This window comes from Scyliorhinus torazame, chromosome 10 (genome assembly GCF_047496885.1).
Source record: "Scyliorhinus torazame isolate Kashiwa2021f chromosome 10, sScyTor2.1, whole genome shotgun sequence".
Taxonomy (NCBI): Eukaryota; Metazoa; Chordata; class Chondrichthyes; order Carcharhiniformes; family Scyliorhinidae; genus Scyliorhinus; species Scyliorhinus torazame.
The window spans coordinates 262,220,496-262,245,291 of NC_092716.1; the positions used below are offsets into that span (position 1 = coordinate 262,220,496).

At 48.0% G+C, this 24,796-nt stretch overlaps 1 protein-coding gene across 3 annotated transcripts in view; it reads left to right on the plus strand.

Moving 5' to 3' along the window:
* Positions 1–24,796, plus strand: part of cttn (cortactin) — an 89,709-nt gene that overhangs the window by 34,861 nt on the left and 30,052 nt on the right. For all 3 annotated transcript variants that reach the window (XM_072466752.1, XM_072466753.1, XM_072466754.1), the window contains exons 4-6: positions 1,170–1,299; positions 11,807–11,917; positions 14,129–14,183. In XM_072466752.1, coding sequence (XP_072322853.1) covers positions 1,170–1,299; positions 11,807–11,917; positions 14,129–14,183 — 296 coding nt within the window. The remainder of the gene's footprint in view (positions 1–1,169; positions 1,300–11,806; positions 11,918–14,128; positions 14,184–24,796) is intronic.

The following is a 24,796-nucleotide window of genomic DNA, read 5'->3' on the forward strand; positions in this document are numbered from 1 at the left end:
TGGGAGCTGTCTGAAAGGTTGATGGAAGCAGCCTCAATAGTAACTGTCAGAAGAGAACTGGATAAATACTGGAAGGAGAACTGGGAAAGAGTGGGAGTATGGGACAAGTGATATAGTCAAAGAACAGGCAATATACTGAATGGCCACTTTTGGAGCTATAATAATATAATAATAGTCTTAAAGGGTAGCACGGTAGCTTTACAGTTCCAGGCTCCCAGGTTCGATTCCTGGCTTGGGTCACTGTCTGTGCAGAGTCTGCACGTTCTCCCTGTGTCTGCGTGGGTTTCCTCCGGGTGCTCCGGTTTCCTTCCACAGTCCAAAGATGTGCAAGTTGGGTGGATTGGCCATGATAAATTGACCCTCGTGTCCAAAGAAGGTTAGGTGGAGTTACTGGGTACGGGGATAGGGTGGAGGCATGGGCTTAAGTAGGGTGCTCTTTTCAAGGGCCGGTGCAGACTCGATGGGCTGAATGGCCTCCTTCTGCGCTGTAAATTCTATGATGCTAAAAATAAATTCTATGATTCTTTATTATTGTCACAAGTAGGCTCACATTAACACTGCAATGAGGTTACTGTGAAAAGCCCCTTGTCGCCACATTCCGGCGCCTGTTCGGGTACACAGAGGGAGAATTCAGAATGTCCAATTCACCTAACAAGCACGTCTTTTGGGACTTGTGGGAGGAAACCGGAGCACCCGGAGGAAACCCACGCAGACACGGGGAGAACGTGCAGTTCTATGATTGGCCAATTTGTTTTTTTGATGTGATGGAAGGCATCCTCCAACAGGAGACTGCTCCCGGAGACAGGGAGAGAGAGGAATCCTTCCTCGAATCTCTGATTTGTATATCACCCTCTCATATTCCGCAGGGAAAGATCCATTTGACCATGAGGAACCGAGAGGGGAGGCAGTAGACTGGGAGGGGGGAGGATGAAGGGTTGCATTGCATAGACAATCTTTGTTCACGGGATTGACCCACTCCCGTGATGGGACTGAGGTTAGGTCATTCGAATTCCTTGTTATTTCATATGGTAACCCACTATATTTTAAGTGGAACAAGGCATTTTCTCGTGTGTAAATCGCTGAAAGGCTTGACTTTTTTATTGGCTCCTCTGTGTCTCATGTTATATTTAGATCTGAACTATTCTTGTTTCTCTATCTTGCTTATCCAGCTTGCGTGAACTGAGAGAAAATGTGTCACAGGAGCATAAATCCCTCAAACAGAAAGAATTAGCAGATGGACCAAAGGCATCCTATGGATACGGAGGGACGTTTGGAGTCCAAGATGATCGTATGGATAAGGTAAGAAATATTCCATTTTTAAACGAGTATAAAAAGTTGTCATTGCTTGGAAATGTTTTACATTGAAGAACGAAGAGGGCGGCAGTGGTTATTTTGATCATTCTAGTTTGTTATTGTAGACTCCGGCACTGACTTATGGTCATGGATCTATCATAAATGGTCGCACTTTGAAAAGCTAATGCATCTGCCGCATCTGCCACTTTAAGAATTTGGATTGGGGAGGTCGGGTGATGTGAGCGCGGGAGGGGCTGCGTTTCAGCACCTTTGAGTCGGGACACTATACTTTAATCCTCATTGATTCGTGGCAGTTGGAGGGTGTTGGGGAGGGGCCTAGCTTTTGGTTGTCACCCTGACGACACGGTGCACATGATGGCTGCTAGCGATGGAGGTGATCCAGCCAATAGTCTTGGCTCTAGTGCGGTATGTTAAAGTTCAACTTCAAGAGTTCCGAGGTGTCTTTATGGAGCCGTTGGCGGTGGACGCAGAGGTTCTTGTTGCAGAGAGAGCACTGTCTCTGGTGGGAGTCCGTCTCCGCACAATTTCCTGCTGCATGGCCTGTTGTCCATTCTGAGGATTTTGGGTAAGAACGAAGGGGAGCTGATGAGGAGCACAGCCGAGCCTGGTGTCTCCGGGGAGGAGCACAGCCGAGCCTGGTGTCTCCGGGGAGGAGCACAGCCGAGCCTGGTGTCTCCGGGGAGGAGCACAGCCGAGCCTGGTGTCTCCGGGGAGGAGCACAGCCGAGCCTGGTGTCTCCGGGGAGGAGCACAGCCGAGCCTGGTGTCTCCGGGGAGGAGCCCTGCCGGGCCTGGTGTCTCCGGGGAGGAGCACAGCCGAGCCTGGTGTCTCGGGGGAGGAGCACAGCCGAGCCTGGTGTCTCCGGGGAGGGGCCTTGCCGGGCCTGGTGTCTCCGGGGAGGTGGTGGAGTTTCAGAACTGTCTGCCATGTTTCAGGAATCTCAGTCTGGAGGCCGGTCAGCTCAAATTCCATGTAGCATATTTAATCTTGTCTCTGAGGCCTGGGGTTGGGTCGGCCTTCCAATCGATCCCTGGTTCTGTGTGATCTTGTTCCTGTTGTGGGTCGAGGGGGCTTGGGGTTGCCTGACCAGACCAGGCTAGCTCCCCACCTGCTCGAGTCTATGTAGTTGCCCGCCTGGGCTCGGTCGAGTTGGCACGTTAGTGTTCCAATCGTTGAAATCCTTGGAAGTTCCTTTACCTTTTTATTTTTGCCTTTTAATTTAGCCCCTAGCTGCTCATATTCCCCTAGCAGAACCTCTATCCTTGTCCTGTCTATGTCGTTGGTACCTACATGGACCACGGTAACTGGACCATTTCCCTCCCAACCTTCCTCTGCAGCCTAAATAAGATATCACAAACCCTGGCGACAGGCAGGCAACATAACCGTCGGGATTCTCAATCCTGGCCACAACGAACACTGTCGATGCCTCTAACCCCACTTCCATCCACACAGGGAGCAAGGATCTCAAACCTGTTGGACAAGGGCTGAGGTTCCAGCAACCCTACCTCCTGGATCCCTCTACCTGCCTCACTCACAGCCACACCCTCCTGTCCTTGACCACTGTCTGAATTAAAGGTAGTTAATCTAAGGGGTGTGACTGCCTCTTGAAACACAGCGTCCTGGTAACTCCCCTCTGTGGCAATGCTAGGTGGCAGTGCTGGCAGTGCCAAGGTGCCCAGCTGGCACCTGCAGTGCCTGTGTGCCACCCTGTCCAGAGGGAAAGCACCCGGGAGCCTCCGATACCTTGGGGACCCCCACGAGTGCCATTCTGTCTGGTTCCCATTTGTGGAGACCAGCATTGAGTTGGCGCTTGCCCGAGGTCTCCGAGGCGAAGGGGTTAGATCCCAACACCTTGGGTAGATCATGGGCAAGCGTATTCGAGTTAGACTAGCTGTCTCGCTCTATCATAGATCATAGAATTTACAGTGCAGAAGGAGGCCATTCAGCCCATCGAGTCTGCACCGGCTCTTGGAAAGAGCACCCTACCCAAGGTCCACACCTCCACCCTATCCCCATAACCCAGTAACCCCACCCTACACTAAGGGCAATTTTGGGCACTATGGGAAATTTAGCATGGCCAATCCACCTAACCCGCACATCTTTGGACTGTGGGAGGAAACCGGAGCACCCGGAGGAAACCCACGCACACACGGGGAGGATGTGCAGACTCCGCACAGACAGTGACCCAAGCCAGAATCGAACCTGGGACCCTGGAGCTGTGAAGCATTTGTGCTATCCACAATCCTACCGTGCTGCCCAAATGTGCTCTAATATGCAGATCCCACTTTGGGCAGGATCCACATTGCAACGTCACACGAGATCGCGCTAGACCTCGGGAGGTGTGGGGTGCAGGTAGATCCCGGAAGAGGAATCTCCCGGCAGCGACCGGCCACACCGCCTTTCACGCCATTGTCTTGATTCAAAAGTGCGGAAACATTGACCAACAAAACTTGGTACATAGTAAACACCTTGTGAACTGAAAAATGGTATAAAAGAGATGTGGAAATGGATAAAAGCAGAGATTGAAAGATGAGCGGAGCCGGAGCTCTGGGAAACACAGCCGCTCCCGTGCTCACACCACATGATCCCCCTCCCTCCCCACCTCATTTAACGGAACACTTATTTCAGCCACTTGGTTATCGATGTATCGGTAAATACGACACACCCTGGTTATTGAACAGTGGCCAGTGAACCATAAGGCAAGCTCTTTTATAAAACTTTAAGAAAATGTCGAAATGCGCACGAGGAAGGTCGAATCTCTAACTGGTGCAAACAGTAAATTTCATGTGTTGGCCTCTGGTTGCTGCTGAATTTACACATGGATAACTGCATTGAAGAGTTTCTTCAGTAAAGTACTGGTGAAGAATTGGGTGGGAAGTGTTCAATTCTGCTTGGATAGAACATACAGTGCCAAAGGAGGCCATTCGGCCCATCGAGTCTGTACCGACCCACTTAAGCCCTCACTTGGAGCAGTGATGCTTCTCTTCCCACTGCTGCTGTCTCCTCACCATTCTTTGACGCGTGTACCTCCACACAGTAAGGATGTCACCAATCTCCCGAACCACCCTATAGGTTCTGAACTAATCATTGATAAGCCTGCCTTTCTGTGACACTGTTCCTCACCAATGCACTTAACAGGACAGCTCTCTCTGCTGTGTAAACCAGACTAGAACTGAAAGAGGCAGGGGGGGGGGGGGGGGGGAGGAGGGAGGGGTTGACAGAGTGACGGTGGGGCTGGGGGGTAGTTGACAGAGTGACAGTGGGTGGGGGGGGGGTTGTTGACAGAGTGACGGTGGGGGGGGGGGTTGTTGACAGAGTGACGGTGGGTGGGGGGGTGTTGTTGACAGAGTGACGGTGGGTGGGGGGGGATTGTTGACAGAGTGACGGTGGGTGGGGGGGGGTTGTTGACAGAGTGACGGTGGGTGGGGGGGGGTTGTTGACAGAGTGACGGTGGGTGGGGGGGGGTTGTTGACAGAGTGACGGTGGGGGGGGGGTCTGTTGACGGAGTGACGGTGGGGGGGGCCGGGGGTTTGTCAGAGAGACGTTTGGGGTGGGAGGGTTGTTGACAGAGTGACGATGGGGGTGGGGAGGGCTGTTGACAGAGTGACGGTGGGGGGTGGCTGTTGACAGTGACGGTGGGTGGGGGGTGTTGTTGACAGAGTGACGGTGGGTGGGGGGGGGTTGTTGACAGAGTGACTGTGGGTGGGGGGGGTTGTTGACAGAGTGACGGTGGGTGGTTGTTGACATAGTGACGGTGTGGGGGTGGGGTTGACAGAGTGACGGTGGGGGGTGGGAGGGTTGACAGAGTGACGGCGGGGGGTGGCTGTTGACAGTGACGGTGGGGGGGGTTGTTGACAGTGACGGTGGGGGGGGGTTGTTGACAGAGTGACGGTGGGGGGGGCGGGAGTTTGACAGAGTGACGGTGGGGGCAGTTGACGGAGTGACGGTGGGAGGGGGGCCGGGGGTTTAACAGAGAGATGGTGGTGGGGGGGGGTTTGTTGACAGAGTGATGGTGGGAGGGGGGTGGGGTTGTTGACAGAGTGACGGTGGGGGGGGCGGAAGTGTGACATAGTGACGGTGGGGGGTGCCGGGGGTTTGTCAGAGAGACGTTGGGGGTGGGGGGGTTGCTGACAGTGACGGTGGGGGGGGGGGGGCTGTTGACAGAGTGACGGTGGGGGGGGGGGGGGGATTGTTGACAGAGTGACGGTGGGGGGGGGGTTAACGGAGTGACGGTGGGAGAGGGGGGGCTGTTGACAGAGTGACGGTGGGGGGGGGGGGCTGTTGGCAGAGTGACGGTGGGGGGGGGGCTATTGACAGTGACGGTGGGTGGGGGGGGGGGGGTTAACAGAGTGACGGTGTAAGATTCGGCCCCCGCACAATAGTTGCTGCTCCTGGGGTGTGTCTGGATGTCCTTGAATCTGGTTCCGCTTGATAAATCCGGGCAGTGGGGATAAATCCGGGCAGTGGGGATAAATCCGGGCAGTGGGGATAAATCCGGGCAGTGGGGATAAATCCGGGCAGTGGGGATAAATCCGGGCAGTGGGGATAAATCCGGGCAGTGTGGATTAATCCGGGCAGTGTGGATTAATCCGGGCAGTGTGATAAATCCGGGCAGTGTGATAAATCCGGGCAGTGGGATAAATCCGGGCAGTGTGGGCAGTGTGATAAATCCGGGCAGTGTGGGCAGTGTGATAAATCCGGGCAGTGTGGATAAATCCGGGCAGTGTGATAAATCCGGGCAGTGGGATAAATCCACCACCCAAAGATGTGCAGGGGCGGTGGATTGGACAAGCTAAATTGTCCCTTGATTGGAAATTTTTAACAGAAAAAATGAAAACAAAATACAGAGTTAGATAGGTTCGTGATTAATAAGGGGATCGGGGGGGGGGTTATAGGGAGAAGGCAGGAGAATGGGGATGAGAAAATATCAGCCATGATTGAATGGGGAAAAAGCGGGAGAGTGGGACTAGTGGAGTTGCTTTTGCGGAGAGTAAGGATGGACAGGTTGGGCAGAATGGCCTTTCTTCGATTCCATGATTCATGATTGGAAATGACTGTTTTAAACTTGATGGAGCAGAAAGGTGATTAATTGCCTGCGCTAAAACGCTAAATGTTAACATGGGCTTGAATTAAGTAGATGATTAATATCAACAGAGGCAGCTTTGCACTAATTTTATGAAGCGTGTGCTGTGGGTCTGGGGAGTGAGGCAGTGAGTATTTCTGAAGAGCCGTACAAACTGGGTTCCAAACGAATGGATTAAATTTTATGTTGCAACAGCTGCTCCAGCTTCAAACATCCACGTGAATAGTTCACCAAAATCAGCGAGAGAAGATTAAAACAAAAGAAAAGATGCTGGAAATACTCGGCAAGTCAGCCAGCGTTTCCGGAGAGATGCGCGATATTGCTACCTTTTGGCCATTTGATCACCCGTATCCATCAGCCTATCACAGGCTTTATTTCTTTGGCCGTCTCCGTCCTGTCCATTTTGTAGCCCACCCCCATTTTTTCCCCTCCAGATTTTATGTTTGCTTAAAAACTTCACCTCCTAAATTCTAGCAGTTCTGGTGTGAGGTCATTGGCCGGAAACTCTGGCCACGATCGAACGGCCACGCCGAGTCTGAAAGTCAGCTCGCCGCGACGCAGTGAGGCTGATAGAGGCCGGGTGACGTTGCTCCCAGGATCTACCTGGCTCGCAACGCCTTGCAAGATCTAACACGATCATCAGATATTGCGATGTAAATCCTGCCCATTGTGGGCGGGATCACTTTTTGGCAAATCTGCATATTAAAGCGAGACAACTAGTCTGACTCTAATGTGCAGATCCCCGAGTTACCTGAGGCTTTGGGATTCATCCCCTTCGTCTCGGAGACCTCTGGCAAGCATCGTTTGGTACGGGACTCCACAAACGTGGACTAGACTGAACAGCACTCGTAGGGTCTCCCAGGGGATCGGAGGCCCACAGGTGTGTGTCCCTTGCGCAGGGTGGTGTCCCCTGAGCACCCTGGCAGTGCCACCTGAGTGCCAGGCTGGCACTGTCAAGGTGCCCAGGTGGCACTACCAACTGGCATGGCCACTGCCAAGATGCCACACTGGTATTTTGGTATTTTTTTTGCATGCGTTCGATTGGGTTGGGGGTGCCTGCGTGGATGATGGGGGGAGGGGGGAGGTGCCGGTAGATCGGGGGCCACTTTGGGGGCATCTGAGATTGGGATGCCATTTAAAAGTGGCATCCCAATCTCTCGCTACACTGAGGATTCCCGGCGAGTGGAGCTCCCCAGTGTACAAAACAGGGCTACGTGTGGCCTCAACGCACGTTCTTCGCTAAGGCTCCTGATACAATGCGAGTCGCTACAAGCGCCAGGAAATACGCGGCTAAATGGACTTGCTACGGGACTTTGATCCCAATCAGTTGAATGCACCCTCTGTTTTAAATTTTTTTTTCCAATTAAGGGGCAATTTAGTGTGGCCAATCCACCTATCCTGCACATCTTTGGGTTGTGGGAGTGAGACCCACGCAGACACGGGGAGAATGTGCAAAGTCCACACGGACAGTGACCCAGAGGCGGGATCAATCCCGGGTCCTCGGCACTGTGAGGTAGCAGTGCTAATCACTGAGTCCCTCACCCTCTGTTTCTCCCTCTCCACAGATACTGCCGAAGCTGTTTTCAGCATCATCGATTTCCGGTTGAAGTGAATATTACGCTCTCTTTTATAGCCAGTGGGGTGAAGGGGCCAAAATGTTGTTCAAAAACACGGGCCAAATTGTTCATATAAAAAACGCGGTTATGTGCAGCCTGCAGGGGAGAAAGAGGCCACCCGGACTCGTTGCTCAGTACTGCTATTTTGTGCTGCACACAAACCTCCTCCAATCCTCAGTTACTTCTCAATCAGCAAAGTATTTCGTCCCATTCTCCGTCATACCTATTCAGCTGCTTAAATGTTGTTATTCGCCTCAACTAATCCTTTTGGTCGTGGGTTCCATATTCTCACCGCCCTCGGGGCAAGGCAGCTCCTCCTGAGCTCTCGATTGGATTAGTTAGTAACTCTCTGACTATTTTGCCCCCTAGATCTGGTCTACCAGACAAGTGGAAACATCTCTACTTCTACCCTATGAACGTCTTTCATCACTGTTAGAATCTCTGCCTGGTCACCCCTCCACCTTCCCGCATCTACTCCAGAATTGTCAGTCAGTGCTTACGGCCATAGTAACCTGAAAACGCCTGATCTCGGCAGCTGAGCAGACTCGGGCCTGGTTAGTACTTGGATGGGAGGATTGTTAACCAGAGTCCACGGTGTAAAGTGCAGTTGTTGCCCCCTTGCTCCTGTATGAATACCTGCAGCATGGGCAATCCCATCAGCAACATCTCCACCTCATCGTCCAGATTCATTGGGAGCAGTCGAACAAACGGTCGTGTCCTTTTTGCAGCCAGGTCCACAAGCAATAGGGAAAAGTCCGTCAAAATCAAAAATAAAAACACAGTGCTGGAAATAAAAGTCTGGCAGCGTCTATGGTGAGAGAATTAATGTTTCGAGTACAATATGTCTGTTCTTCAAAACTGCTTTATGCTACATAACCATTTCCATGGAGTGGGCACTTATCCGGATGCTTGAAGCCACTTTCCGCACCAAGTCCTGATGCTCCATTTTCAATGGCCTGTGTTCGAGGGGAGAATAAAAAACCTGTTTCAAAGGCATTCTGAAGCTCTCTGGAAACACGGCAGCATTGATATAAATGACTGGGAAGAGCCTGTTACCGCTCATTCAGAAAGGCGACAACTTGTCCATCCAGTTCCCTTTCACTTTGAGTCTCAATGATGAGGCAGAGTAACAGCGGATCCGGGATCCCACTGGGCACCCTGCCCCGGGCACCCTGCCCCGGACACCCTGCCCCGGGCACCCTGCCCCGGGCACCCTGCCCCGGGCACCCTGCCCAGGGCACCCTGCCCCGGGCGCCCTGCCCCGGGCGCCCTGCCCCGGGCGCCCTGCCCCGGGCGCCCTGCCCCGGGCACCTAGCGATGTGCAGGTCGAGGATCAGTCACGTGAGGCCTCACGATAGGAAGACCCTGAGTAGACATCATCCTCGAACTGAGGAACAGCCGATGGTGAATCGGCGCGAGTCGCTAGGAAGAGGCTTGCAGTTTTCGAGAAAATATTTTTATTTGCGGGAGAGGGAGACCAAAAACTAGAGGCGGTAAATATTAAGCTGGTCGGTAATAAATCCAATCGGGTATTTACTCGCGTAGTAAGAATATGGAACTGCCACAATAAGAGTTGAGGCAAATATTTAAGGGGAGGCTAGATAAAGGCATCGGAGAGAAAGAAATGATATTGGAGTTGGATGAAGAGGACTAGGAACAGGCTCGTATGGAGCACAAATGCCAGTATGCAATTAGCTGGGCCAAATGGCCTGTTCCTGTGGTATAGACTCAATACAACTTGGTTACTCTCGGAGGTTTTAAAGATCGCAGGCCTGATATGCTGATGCCCCCCCTCTTTTGTAACCCAGCAGATATTCCTCGCATGCCGGTGGGTCATGAAGGGGCAGCACGGTAGCCTTGTGGATAGCACAATTGCTTCACAGCTCCAGGGTCCCAGGTTCGATTCCAGCTTGGGTCACTGTCTGTGCGGAGTCTGCACATCCTCCCCGTGTCTGCGTGGGTTTCCTCCGGGTGCTCCGGTTTCCTCCCACAGTCCAAAGATGTGCAGGTTAGGTGGATTGGCCATGATAAATTGCCCCTTAGTGTCCAAAATTGCCCTTAGTGTTGGGTGGGGTTACTGGGTTATGGGGATAGGGTGGCGGTGTTGACCTTGGGTAGGGTGCTCTTTCCAAGAGCCAGTGCAGACTCGATGGGCCGAATGGCCTCCTTCTACACTGTAAATTCTATGATAATCTATGATAATCCTCAATGTCCCAATTGCGAAAACATTAATAAACCTGACTCCGCCTGCGTGTTGTGTTGGTGTACCGGTTGTGAATTTAAGTAGGTGAATGGAGCCTTGTACATTTTTAAATTCCCCTTTCTAATCTGCAGTGCAAAGTAGCAGAAACATTCTCGCCTTCTCTGCTGCTATTCAAAGTTGGGGAAAGTTCTAACTGCAGCTTGTTTTAGCAGCGCAGTGTCCCTCTTCAACGCAGCAAGGGGGGGAATTGAAGCCAGCAGCAAATGCTGCGTAATGTGTGGCTCACATCCTTGCAAATGACACAAGCCAGTTTAACCCTGAAACACATCTGGAGTTACTAAGACTCAGTTGTGCTTAAAGCTGAGACGTGATCATTGCTAACAGATGCAGGATTTAAATGAGTAGTGTTCGGTTTGTCTGCACTGCCTCTGATTTCACTTTTTGTGAAAGACAAATGTGATTGCCAGTAAAGATGGAAAATGCTGGAAATGTTCAGCAGTTCTTGAGGAAAGAGAAACAAGAGTTAATGTTTCTGATTAAAGGTTCATTGATTTGAAACATCAGCTCTCTACGCAAGTGTCAGAACTGCTGAGAATTGCCAACATTTTCCGTTTTTATTTGACGTTTGCAGCAGTATTTTGCTGTTCTAATCTGATTGCCAAACTCTCAAGCCTACAGTTGGAACCCGAAATGTTTGAAGTGGGTGTGTGCGTTTGTTTTCTAAGTCACTGTCGATATATTGTAAGACTCTTCCAACTGTTTTTAAACCAGCATCTCTATTCCAGTTCGGGGGTTGAGTGGGGATGCAATTCTGACATAATGCGAAACTGTGCTTGTAAGATGTTTCTCAAATTCCGCTGATGAGGATTGAATTTCTTGTGGTTTTACTGTATAATCTGGATATGTCCCTGTAGTCTAGAGGAAGTGCTGTAATCCTAAAAAGCACCAAAGGTTTTCTTTCTTTGAACAGGTATTTTACTCCAAACACGTGTAACAACAGCAAAATAGAAATTACACACTCCATACAATCACAGACTACTTTTGTACAATTTTTCCCCTTTTATCCCCCCCCCCCAATGACGAACAATTCCTCAAATAGCGCCATGAACAACCGCCACCCCAACTCCAAGCCCTCCACTGACCCCCCTCAACTCAAACTTAACCTTCCCCAACTGGAGAAAGTTGGACAAGTTCCCCAGCCAGGTCACCACGCCCAGCAGCGTTTACGCCCAGCAGCATCTCCGACCTCCAATTCAACAGGATCCTTTGCCGGGCAATCGGAGAGGCAAAGGCCACGACATCGGCCCCCTTCCCCTCCAACAGCTCAGATACTTCGGAGCCCTCACAAATCGGCAGTTCGGGACTGGCTTGCCCTCCACCCCCACTATCCTAGATACCGTCCCAAACACCCCCTCCCAGTATCACTCCAGCTTCTTGAAACCCCAGAGCACAAACTATTTATTTCTTGACAGTGGATGAACGCTGACTGAGAGTGAATGACTTTAAACTTGGTGGTTCTTGAAAGAACGCACGCGACTCTGTGGCTCTGAAGTTTAATCGTTTTAATGTGTGATTCTCTCATCTTTTCAGTCGGCTGTTGGACACGAATATGTTGCTAAACTCTCCAAACACTGCTCTCAAACAGACTCTGTAAAAGGATTTGGTGGAAAGTTCGGTGTACAGAAGGACAGGGTCGATAAGGCAAGTACTGAAGCTGTCGAAATCCAGCCACTTTACCTTTGCACGTGCGTTAACCGAAGCTCACCTTTCAAAGTTACAGAATAGCTAAACCGTCACCTTGTATTTCATACACTTTATGAATTTGCAGGAAATGTGCAGTTACCCAAGTGGATTCCTTGGACATGAGGGTTTGTTTGCTTCCCTGGTGTCTCAAGAGAGTGTACATTCATTGAGCAGCTGAAACCTCTGGATTGTTAATCCAGTCGCGGGTCTCTGTGCGGGTCTGTGTCAGGTGGAAGAAGTGCGGACCATGCCTCCCTATTTCCGAATGCAATGACGAACTTGCTGTCCAAATTCTATACGGAACTTTTTAAATTTAACTTTAGTGTAACCAATCATTTTTTTCCCAATTAAGGGGCAATTTTGCATGGCCAATCCACCTACCCTGCACATCTTTGGATTGTGGGGGTGAGACCAATGCAGACATGAGAAGAATGTGCAAACTCCACACCGACAGTGACCCGGGGTCGAGTCCTCAGCGCTGTGAGGCAGCAGTGCTAACCACTGCGCCACCATGACGCCCTAACTCTAGACATAACTAATCCGTGAGGCAGCACGGTAGCGTTGTGGATAGCACAATTGCTTCACAGCTCCAGGGTCCCAGGTTCGATTCCGGCTTGGGTCACTGTCTGTGCGGAGTCTGCATGTTCTCCCCGTGTCTGCGTGGGTTTCCTCCGGGTGCTCCGGTTTCCTCCCACAGTCCAAAGATGTGCAGGTTAGGTGGATTGGCCATGATAAAATTGCCCTTAGTGTTGGGTGGGGTTACTGGGTTATGGGGATAGGGTGGAGGTGTTGACCTTGGGTAGGGTGCTCTTTCCAAGAACCGGTGCAGACTTGATGGGCCGAATGGCCTCCTTCTGCCCTGTAAGTTCTATGATATCTCTGACAATGAGCAGTTAAGCAAGGCGTACGAGGGCGATGCAAGGCTGCAGAGAACTGGTGAAATTTTCGAAAAAGGTTTGGGTTTCGGAATGAGCTTTAGAATGTAGGAGCCTATTTTAAATGGGGTCCCCCGTGAAGTTCAGTGTAAATGGCTCAGTAATCTTGGTGTCACTTGCCTGTATTTTTTATTTAGTGGAAATATTTGCCTGAGCTTGGGAGTGAAAGTTATTCTGAAAGGAGTGAAATAGTGCAAGATCAACAGGCCATGGAAAGGAAAGATCAGTGAGGTACATCCAAAGATTGGAGAGCACAGTAGCACAAGTGGTTAGCACTGTGGTTTCACAGCGCCAGGGTCCCAGGTTGGATTCCCGGCTTGGGTCACTGTCTGTGAGGAGTTTGCACGTTCTCCCCGTGTCTGCGTGGGTTTCCTCCGGGTGCTCCGGTTTCCTCCCACAGTCCAAAGATCTGCAGGTTAGGTGGCTTGGTCACGCTAAATTGCCCTTCGTGTGTTCAAAAAGGTTCGGTGGGGTTACTGGGTTGCGGGGTTAGGGTGGAGGTGTGGGCTTGGGCAAGGAGCTCTTTCCAAGAGCCGGTGCAGACTCGATGGGCCGAATGGCCTCCTTCTGCATTGTAAAATCTGTGAAATAAAACTTTTATTAGATAAAGTGACTTTTGTTTTGGAAGGTGTTAATTGAAAAAAGCTAATTTTGTTACTGTCAAATATTGTACTTTATTCTTTTGAATATTATACTTGTGCTATTATAAAATTATTGGATGCTTTCTGTGCAGGTCTGAGGACTTGTTTCTGTGGCTATTGTTGCTATTGATACTGATTAGTAATATGCGAACGCAACCTGTCCCATTTCTTCTCTCTCAGCCTCTCTCCCTCTCCCCAAAACGCCCACTATTTCCTCTGAGGTTGTCCGAAATACGTTTTTACCTGCGCTTTTGCTTGCAAAATGGTGCCACTGAGTTTGCAACATTTACTCCCTATATTGAATCTCGAGGAACCATAGCCTGAGGCTTTGGTCTCCTTGTATCCTTGCTCCAGGAAGGTTTGTAATAAATGTCTCTAGTTGCTGACTAGCGTTGCAGAAGACCACTTTGCAGTGGTGAATAAATTGTAGCTGCTTTTCGAAAGAATTCTGGAGTATTTCGCGAGCAATAATCTGAGCAGCGTGTTGCCAAACATTCCTGAGCGCTGATTCCCAAACCTGAATTGTCAGTTTTTTGCAGACGCACTGTCTCCATGTGAACGTTATGCTAATATGTGTTTTCTAATTCTTACAGTCTGCTGTGGGCTTTGAATATGAAGGCAAGACCGCCAAGCATGCATCACAAAAAGGTACAGTGCTCTCAGCAGTTCACTTTTGGAAGGAATAACTTATGATGACGATGTGGGTGGGAAGTTCAAAGTGGAGTTTTGTATAAACGTGGATGAATTTTTTTATTTTTAAAAAGCCTCTTCCTTCGTTGGGAATGAGTTGGACAGCCTCCCTCTGCACTTATCTGTCGACGATTATCCCTTTGATTCCCCGCATGTAGCTCACCTTTAGCCAACTCTGTTTACACCTGGGGTTTTGTTGAATCTCCAGTGAACCAGTACCGGACTCCTTCATTGGAATGTTAGCTGCCTCCCTTTTTCCTCAAACCCAGTATTTTGATTATTTCTAAATGAGATTAATAATAAAATGAATGTCACCTTTCACTCAAGAAGGATAACAGCAATTAACCACTGTTTAAAATGATATTGAGGATATTGATCGATATTAAGGATATTGATCGATATTAAGGATATTGATCGATATTGAGGATATTGATCGATATTGAGGATATTGATCGCTACTGAGGATATTGATTGGTATTGAGGATATTGATTGGTATTGATTGATACCGATTGATTTTGAGGATATTGATCGATATTGAGGATACTGATTGATATTGAGGACACGGAGTGAGACACGGAGTGAGACACGGAGTGAGACACGGAGTGAGACACGGAGTGAGACACGGAGTGAGACACGGAGTGAGACACGGAGTGAGACACGGAGTGAGACACGGAGTGAGGATACTGATTGGTATTGAGAATATAGATTGGTATAGATTGATACCGATTGATATTGAGGATATTGATTGATGTTGACGATACTGATTGATGTTGAGGATATTGATTGATTGATGTTGAGGATATTGATCGATTGATGTTGAGGATATTGATCGATTGATGTTGAGGATATTGATCGATTGATGTTGAGGATATTGATCGATTGATGTTGAGGATATTGATTGATTGATGTTGAGGATATTGATTGATTGATGTTGAGGATATTGATTGATTGATGTTGAGGATATTGATTGATTGATGTTGAGGATATTGATTGATTGATGTTGAGGATATTGATGTTGAGGATATTGATTGATTGATGTTGAGGATATTGATTGATTGATGTTGAGGATATTGATTGATTGATGTTGAGGATATTGATTGATTGATGTTGAGGATATTGATTGATTGATGTTGAGGATATTGATTGATTGATGTTGAGGATATTGATTGATTGATGTTGAGGATATTGATTGATTGATGTTGAGGATATTGATTGATTGATGTTGAGGATATTGATTGATTGATGTTGAAGATATTGATTGATTGATGTTGAGGATATTGATTGATTGATGTTGAGGATATTGATTGATTGATGTTGAGGATATTGATTGATTGATGTTGAGGATATTGATTGATTGATGTTGAGGATATTGATTGATTGATGTTGAGGATATTGATTGATTGATGTTGAGGATATTGATTGATTGATGTTGAGGATATTGATTGATTGATGTTGAGGATATTGATTGATTGATGTTGAGGATATTGATTGATTGATGTTGAGGATATTGATCGATTGATGTTGAGGATATTGATCGATTGATGTTGAGGATATTGATCGATTGATGTTGAGGATATTGATCGATGTTGATCGATAAGTTGCCCCTTTCTCCTGACTGCCACAAGCAGTGAAAATCAAAGCAAGAGGCGAATTTGAATCTTTAGTAATTCCTGGGTAAAGTGCCCCACTGCAGGGGTGTCTTCCACTAGCTGCTTTTTTAAAGACTGTTCTAAGGCCATTAAGCCCGTCCTCCTGCTCATTGTATTTTCACCACAGTCTCCTCTATGTCAATAGAATGCACTTGTTTTCTCTGGTACTGCTTCATAACTGGACTGCTTACGGTTGCTAAAATCATGGGGCCTTTGCATTTCCGCCGCAGTAAAGAGGTTGCATTTGTTGATGCTTTTTGCTCTGTTGAATTATTCAGACTACAGTGCTGGTTTTGGGGGGGAAGTATGGTGTGCAAGCTGACCGAGTGGACAAGAGTGCCCTGGGCTTCGATTACCACAGCAAAACTCAGATGCACGAGTCCCAGAGAGGTGTGTTTTGCAAATTTGCAAATCCGAGCAATGTTTACCTGGCCACGTTGGTATTTGTATAGAAAACATTCCAGTCACAACAATGGCAGAGTTCCATATTGTAAATCCTGGGGAAGAACCCAATCTAATTTTGGAATGCAGTCGAACAAGACTTCATGGACTTTGCAATCCTACAGTTATGATGATAGGTTGTCAACCACAAACCCGTAACTCTGTTTTCCCCTCCACAGATGTTACCTGACCATCTGAGTGGCTTCGCCATTTCCTGTTTTTAATTTCACATTTCCAGCTTTAATGGCACTTTTACCTCTGCAGCCCTGGAATCTCCCTTCACTTCGCCGACCGGGCAGGCCAGATTCTAGATTTCCAGTTCAGTGACATAGCAGCAGTTTACATTGTAAACACAGCCAGACAGATATGCTTTACACATGTCAAAATTCCTAACATTGTAATAACTGCAGAAACTAGAAATTGGATTTTGAAAGGTGCGGCTTGGGCTATTGATCGACTGCCATCCGTCCTCTACTGCTGCCAAAAGTTAAGTTTAATAATGTCTCCAAGACTGTTTCCAAGTTCATCCTTGGCTATTTCCAACTGCATTATACATGTTCCCAATTTTCTTTATCTTTGTGCCATACTTGTCTGCATCATACTTCACGTAAAGTTGCTCCAACCACTCGTGTGGTCTTTTATCTCCTCCATTGTGTGATTTCTAAGGTGCATTCTTCAATCCCCCTGCGCACCCGGTTCGCGTTGCGGTTTCTCATTTCATGGACTGAATTTTCCGTCTCTCTTGGTGGGCCGGAAGGCGACGGGATACGAGTTCCCGGCTGCAGTTGGCTCCGGAGCGCAGTTTTGGGCTGGCCGGCCAATTAGTCCAGCGTGAGACACACTCTGTAAATGACTGGACCCTGTTAGGGAGGGCGGGAAGAGTGTGTGGGCGGCAAGAAATGGGAGCACGAGTGTCTAGGTGGCACAGTCGTGCACAGACCTCATTCTCCAGACACATTTGTTAATTATATTTGAACCCGAGATTGAGGTTACAGCTAAAATATTAAGGGCGCCCACCACCTCGTGTGATTTTATGCACTTTGGCATCAGCACAGGCTCAAGTTTATACATAGAATTCTGGCCCATGTCACTGATGCACATTAGGAATGTCCGTGATCCCGCTCTACTTGACCCCTACCCAATCCTTACAGGATTCTTCCAACGATTCCCTGCTCATTCCTCACCTTCAGTCATCTGTAAAAATCCATTCCCACTTTTCAGTAATGAACAAACTAAATTAGCACAGAAATTCAAGATATAAATTTGGGCCTTTTTAATACATTATCTCAGCTTCCAATCATTTTGTTTAAATCAATTTAGAGTACCCAATTCGTTTTTTTTCCAATTAAGGGGCAATTTAGCATGGCCAATCCACCTACCCTGCACATCTTTTTGGTTTGTGGGGGTGAGAACCATCACGGGAACAATGTGAAACTCCACACGGACAGTGACCCGGGGCCGGGACAGAACCCGCGTCCTCGGCGCTGTGAGGCAGCAGTGCTAACGACTGCACCATCATGCCGTCCCTCATCTTTCAATCATACAATCATCACCTCAAAGGGACCAATCAGGGAACTTTAACTTAACATTTACTAGTAATTTACAGTTGATGTAAAGCTAGGCCAGTATTGATGCAGCTCCCTTCCCAAAGGAAATTAAATGTTTCAGTGATAGTTCAATAATGATAAGGTTACTAGTCTTGGTCTTCTGTTGAGTCAGAAGTGTGTTTACTGTGAAGTGATAAGGCAGTTGTGCGTGCGTTAACCTGAATGTAAAACTAGATGTTTTGCACTCATCACAGATGATGGGCACAATCTATCGGCCTTCTTAGAACCTTAGTTAGGCCACACTTGGAGTATAGTGTTAGAACCTTAGTTAGGCCACACTTGGAGTATAGTGTTCAATTCTGGTCGCCACACTACCAGAAGGATGTGGAGGCTTTCGAGAGGGTGCAGAAGAGATTTACCAGAATGTTGCCTGGTATGGAGGGCATAAGCTATGAGGAGCGATTGAATAAACTCGGTTTGTTCTCACTGGAACGAAGGAGGTTGAGGGGCGACCTGATAGAGGTATACAAAATTATGAGGGGCATAGACAGAGTGGATAGTCAGAGGCTTTTCCCCAGGGTAGAGGGGTCAATTACTAGGGGGCATAGGTTTAAGGTGAGAGGGGCAAAGTTTAGAGTAGATGTACGAGGCAAGTTTTTTACGCAGAGGGTAGTGGGTGCCTGGAACTCACTACCGGAGGAGGTGGTGGAAGCAGGGACGATAGGGACATTTAAGGGGCATCTTGACAAATATATGAATAGGATGGGAATAGAAGGATACGGACCCAGGAAGTGTAGAAGATTGTAGTTTAGTCGGGCAGTATGGTCGGCACGGGCTTGGAGGGCCGAAGGGCCTGTTCCTGTGCTGTACATTTCTTTGTTCTTTTGTTTGTTCTTTGTTCTCGTGTCTGACTCGGGCCTCGTGAGATGTATAATAATAATCTTTATTACTGTCATATGAAAGCTTACATTAACACTGCGATGAAGTTACTGTGAATGTCCCCTAGTCGCCACATTCCGGGGCCTGTTCGGGTACACTGAGGGAGAATTCAGAATGTCCAATTCACCTAACAGCACGTCTTTCGGGACTTGTGGGAGGAAACCGGAGCACCCGGAGGAAACCCACGCAGACACGGGGAGAACGTGCAGACTCCGCACAGACAGTGACCCAAGCCGGGAATCGAACCTGGGTCCCTGGCGCTGTGAAGTAACAGTGCTAACCACTGTGCTACACTGCCGCCTAATGAGGTATTGTGATCTGGAGCCCGCTCATTGAGGTCGAGATCCAGATTTGCATATTCAAGTAAGTCATTAATGTCATTTGAATATGTCTACGCCAGATCTACCCAACGCCCAGGATCGAACGGCCTCGCCTCAGAGACCCACAGCGCGTGTCATTTAGCACTGGTTTCCACAAACCAGCACTTGGTGGGGGTCTCCCAGGTGATGGGGGCCCCTGGGTAGTCGGGCTCGGGGCAGGGTGGCACCCTGGCACCCTGACACTGTCAGACTGGCAGGGGAACTGTCATGGTGCCAGGCTGGCAGTGACAAGGTGCCCATGCTGGGGATCGGGCTTGGGGATGTTCTGCCCTGGTGAGGTGGGGTGCGGGGACCTGATGACCCTCTAATTGGGGAGTTGGGGGTGGGGTTCTAGAGAATGGCGCCTCAATCTCTCTCTGCACTGGCGGGCGGAGTGGAGCGTTCCTCGCCAAGGCCCAGAAATGAAACATAGAAAGTAGGAGCAGGTGGAAGCCATTCGACCCTTCAAGTCTGCTCTGCTATTCATTAAGATCGTGGCTGATCATCCAACTCCGTAGCCTAATCCCGCTTCCCCCCATATCCTTTGATCCCCTAAGATCTACATCGAACTGCTTCTTAAAAACAGTGTTTTGACCTCAACTATTTCCTGTAGTAACAATTTGACAGGCCGACCACTCTCTGAGCGAAGGAATTACTCCTCGTGTCTGTCCTAAATGGTCTCCCCCGTATCCTCAGACTGTGACCCCTGGTTCTGGACACCCCCACCATTAGGAACATCCTTCCTGCAGCTACCCTGTCCAGTCCTGTTAGAATTTTATAGGTCTCTGTGAGATCCCCCCCCTCATTTTTCTGAACTCCAGCAAATACAACCCTAACTGATTCAATCTCTGCTCGTATGACAGTCCTGCCATCCCAGAAATCAGTCTGGTAAGCCTTCGCTGCACTCCCTCTATCGCAAGAACATCCTTCCTCTGATAAGGAGACAATAACTGCGCACAGAATTCTAGGTGTGGCCTCAACAGGGCCCTATATAATTGCAGCAAGACATCCCTGCTCCTGTACTAAATCCTCTCGCAATGAAGGCCACCATACCATTTACCTTCTTTACCGCCTGCTGCACCTGCATGCTTACCTTCAGTGACTGGTGTACGAGGACATCCAGGTCTAATTGCATATTCCTCTTTCCTAATTTATGGCCATTCAGATAATAGTCTACCTTCTCATTTTTGCTACTTAAAGTGGACAACCTCACATTTCTCCAAATTACACTGCATTTGCCATTAATTTGCCCACTCGCTCAACTTGTCTAAATCACACTGAAGGATCTCTGCATCCTCCTCACAGCTCACCCTCCCACCCAACCTGGTATCATCTGCAAATTTGGAGAAATTGCATTTTGTTGCCTCACCTAAATCATTAATATATATTGTGAATAGCTGGGGTCCCAGCACCGATCCCTGCGGTACCCCACGGGTTACTGCCTGCCAATTTGGAAAGGACCCATTAATCCCTACTCTTTGTTTCCTCTCTGCCAACCAGTTTTCTATCCATCTCAATACACTTCCCCCAATCCCATGCGCTTTAATTTTACGCACTAATCTCTTAGGCAGGACTTTGTCAAAAGCCTTCTGAAAATGCAACATCCTCCTTCATCAATGCTCCCCTTCATCAATTCTATTAGCTACTTTCTCGTAGAATTCCAGTAGATTTGTCAAGCACGATTTCCCCTTTATAAATCCATGACACTGTTTTCTTAGTGCTCGGCTATAAAATCTTTAGAAATGGATTCTAGAATTTTCCCCACTACCGATGTTCGGCTGACTGGTCTATAATTCCCTGTTTTGTCTCTACCTCCCTTTTTAAACAGTGGAGTTACATTAGCTACCCTCCAATCTGCAGAAACTGTTCCAGAGTCTATAGAATCCTGGAAGATGGCCACCAATGTATCCACTATTTCTAGAGCCACTTCCTTAAGAATTCTGGGATGTAGATTATCAGGTCCTGGAGATTTATCAGCCTTCGATCCCATTGATTTCCCCAACACCATTTCTCTACTAATATTGATCTCCTTCAGTTTCTCCCTCTCACTAAACCCCGCGTTCCCCAACATTTCCAGTATCTGAGTTGTGTCTTAATTTGTGAAGACAGAAGCAAAGTATGTGTTTAGTTGCTCAGCCATTTCTTTGTCTCCTATTATATATTCCCCTGTTTCTGACTGTAAGGGACCTACATTTGTCTTCACCGATCTTTTGATTTGATTTATTGTCACATGTACCGAAGTACAGTAAAAAGTACTTTTCTACGGCCAAGGGAACGTACACAGTATGTGCATAGTAGACAAAAAAAGAATAATTGACAGAGAACATTGACAAATGGTACATCGACAAACAGTGATTGGTTACTGTGCGGAACAAGGGGCCAAACAAAGCAAATACATGAGCAAGGGCAGCATTTTCTCTTCACGTACCTATATAAACTTTTGCAGCCTGTTTTTATGTTTCCTGCAAGCTTACCCTCGTACTCTATTCCCCATTTTAATCAATCCCTTGGTCCTTCTTTGCTGAATTCTAAACTGCTCCCAATCCTCAGACCTGTTGTTTTTCTTGGCCAATGTGTATGCTTCTTCCTTGGATCCAATACTATCTCTAATTTCCCTTGTCAGCCATGGATTGGACAACTTTCCCATTTTAGTTTTGTGTCAGACAGCAATAAGCAATTGTTGCAGTGCCCCCGTGCGCTCCTTGAATGTTTGCCATTGTCTATCCACAGTCATCCCTTTAAGTAACTCTCCCCAATCGACGCCTCATATCATCGTAGTTTCCTTTATAAAATATTCAGGATCCTGGTCTCAGAATCAACTACTTCACTCTCCATATGGCCGCTCATCCCCAAGGGATCTCACACAACTATATTGCCAATGATTCCGTTCTCAATACACAGAACCCAGTCTAGGATGGCCTGCTCTCTAGTTGGTTCCTCAATGTATTGGTCCAGCAAATCATCCCCTATACACTCCAGGAATTCCTCCTCCATGGTATTGTAGCTACTTTGATTTGCCCAATCTATATGCAGATTAAAATCACCCATAATTACAGAGGTTCCTTTATCACATGCATCTCTAATTTCCTGTTTAATGCCATTCCCAACATCACCACCCAAATTTGTGAGTCTATATATGATGCCCACTAACGTTTTTGCCCCGTTTCTCTGCTCTACCCATACAGATTCCACATTGTCGGAGGTAATATCCTCCCTCACTATTGCGTTAATTTCCTCTGTAACCAGCACTGTCACTCCACTGCCTTTTCCATCATGTCTGTCCTTCCTACACACTAAATACCCCTGGATATTCTGTTCACATCCCTGATCACCCTGCAGCCATGTCTTCGTAATCCCAATGATATCATATCCGTTTATGTCTATTTGCGCAATTTGTTCATCTGCTTTGCTGCGAATGCTCCGGGCATTAATAAGGCACAAAGCCTTTGAGCTTGTCTTTTCAACATTACTCTCGTGCTCCCAATATTTTTCCCTGTGGTCCTGAAGCCGAGCTCTGTTTAACAGCGTTCTTGGAGATGCCAGTGCCAGGAAGCACCCGGCTGAACGCGCCTGACACGGGACTGTGTTTCATTTCCGTTAAATCACGCCCCCTGTCTCTGCTTTCTGCAGTTTTGTCCACTTTGTTTTAATTGCTTTTCTAACTCCGAGACCAGGCCATCCTAGACTGGGTTCTGTGTAACGAGAACAGAATCATTGGCAATCTAGTTGTGTGAGCTCCCTTGGGGATGAGCGACCACATGGAGACTGAAGTAGTTGATTCCGAGTCCAGGATGCTGAATATTTTATGAAGGATTCCTCCTCATTGAGGCTATCAGGTGATATAGTTTCTCCACTGTTGCACCGGACATGGTGTTCTGGGTGTAGCCTCACATCCTCTTCACTCACGAACCTCAGTTTTGCAGATGGTTGTGGAATGAGTGCCTCACTTTGCTGAACGGTCTTGGTATTGGTGACCTGTCCAGTATCTCAATTGGTTTATTGTTCCACCCAATTATGGTGTAATTTATCATGGCCAATCCACCGAACCTGCACATCATTGGACTGTGGGAGGAAACCGGAGCACCCGGAGGAAACCCATGCAGACACTGGGAGAAAGTGGAAACTCCTCACACAGTGACCTGAGGCTGGAATTGAACCCGCGTCCCTGGGGCTGTGAGGCAGCAGTGCTAACCACTGTGCCACCATTTGTATGATGTGTAACTGTTCGAAGTTGCTTGAGTTAAACAATGATTCATTGTCAGCAATAGACTCGTTTGGAATGCACTGGCCTTTCAAAATAATCTGTTCTTAGTTGCTACTGATTTTTCCCTTTTTAATCGGACAGCTCGTTACGATTTCTTAGACCAGCGTGATCTTTGAAACATACTGTTACTATGATCCAGAATGCACTGGTGCAAAGAATGGTGGAAGCAGATTCATTGGTAACTTTCTAAGGGAATTGGCTAAACATTTCCAGGAGAAAGGTTGCAAGGATATTTGGGAGTGGGGGGAGTAGGTTGGAATTAATTGGATAGTTAGCTCGCTCACGATATTGGCACAAGCATTATGGTCCGAATGTCCTCCGCCTTGCTTGTCAGATTCTATCTGCCGTTTATTGCTCAGGTTGTTGCGGAGGTTGAGAGGAGGTTGAGAGGAGGTTGGACATGGGTTCTCAAAGTCATGAAGGGCCTGGGCAGAGTAGATTGGGAGAAACATTGGTCTTGGGATCAACAGCCCAAGGACATGGGTTTAAAATGGTTGACAAAGGAATCAAATGTAACACAAGGAAAAGTTGTTTTTAAACACAGCGAGTTGTTAGGATCTGGAATGCGCTGCCTGAGAGGACGATGGAGGCAGATTTGATTGTGGCTTTCAAGAAAATTAGATAACTATATTTTCAGGGCAATTGGGAAAAGGTGGGAGGAGTGAGACGAGATGAGTTCCTGCAGAGGGCCGGTACAGACGTGATGGACTCAATGGTCTTCTGTGAAAATCTGAGCCGCCCTATTCACCTACTGAAATGTGTTGGCTTACACTTAGCTATATTGAAGTTAATTTGCCAATGAATGCCCATTCTGCAAGTTTATTCATTTCTTCTGTATTTTGTTGCAGTCCTCTGTATGAACTAAATTGCAAAACAATGTTCACACCGTTTATATAAACGGTGAACACAGTGGTCCCAGCATCACTCCCTGTGGGACACCATTTCCCACCTACTTTGTTTTCTGTTTTGTAGACAGCTTGCTACCCCTTCTGTTACTTGTCCCGAGCTCCACATATTCTGACCTTAGCCGTGAGTTTACTGGCTTTTCATATCTGGAGGTACCTTCTCCCTTATCCATGCTATATATTGCATTCCCATGGCCATTACATCCCGAGAACAAAGGCTGCAGATACCTGGGGACACCACCACCTGGAGGTACTCCTACCAAATTACTCACCACCTTGACTTGGAAAAATATCGCCGTATCTTCTCTGTCGCTCCTGGAATCTCTCCTAACAGCACTGCGGGTGTACCTACACCACACGGGCTGCAGTGGTTCAAGATGGTGGCTCACCACCAACTTATTGAGGGCAATTACGGATGGGCAATAAATGCTGGCCGAGCCATGACGCCCACATCCGGTAAATTAAT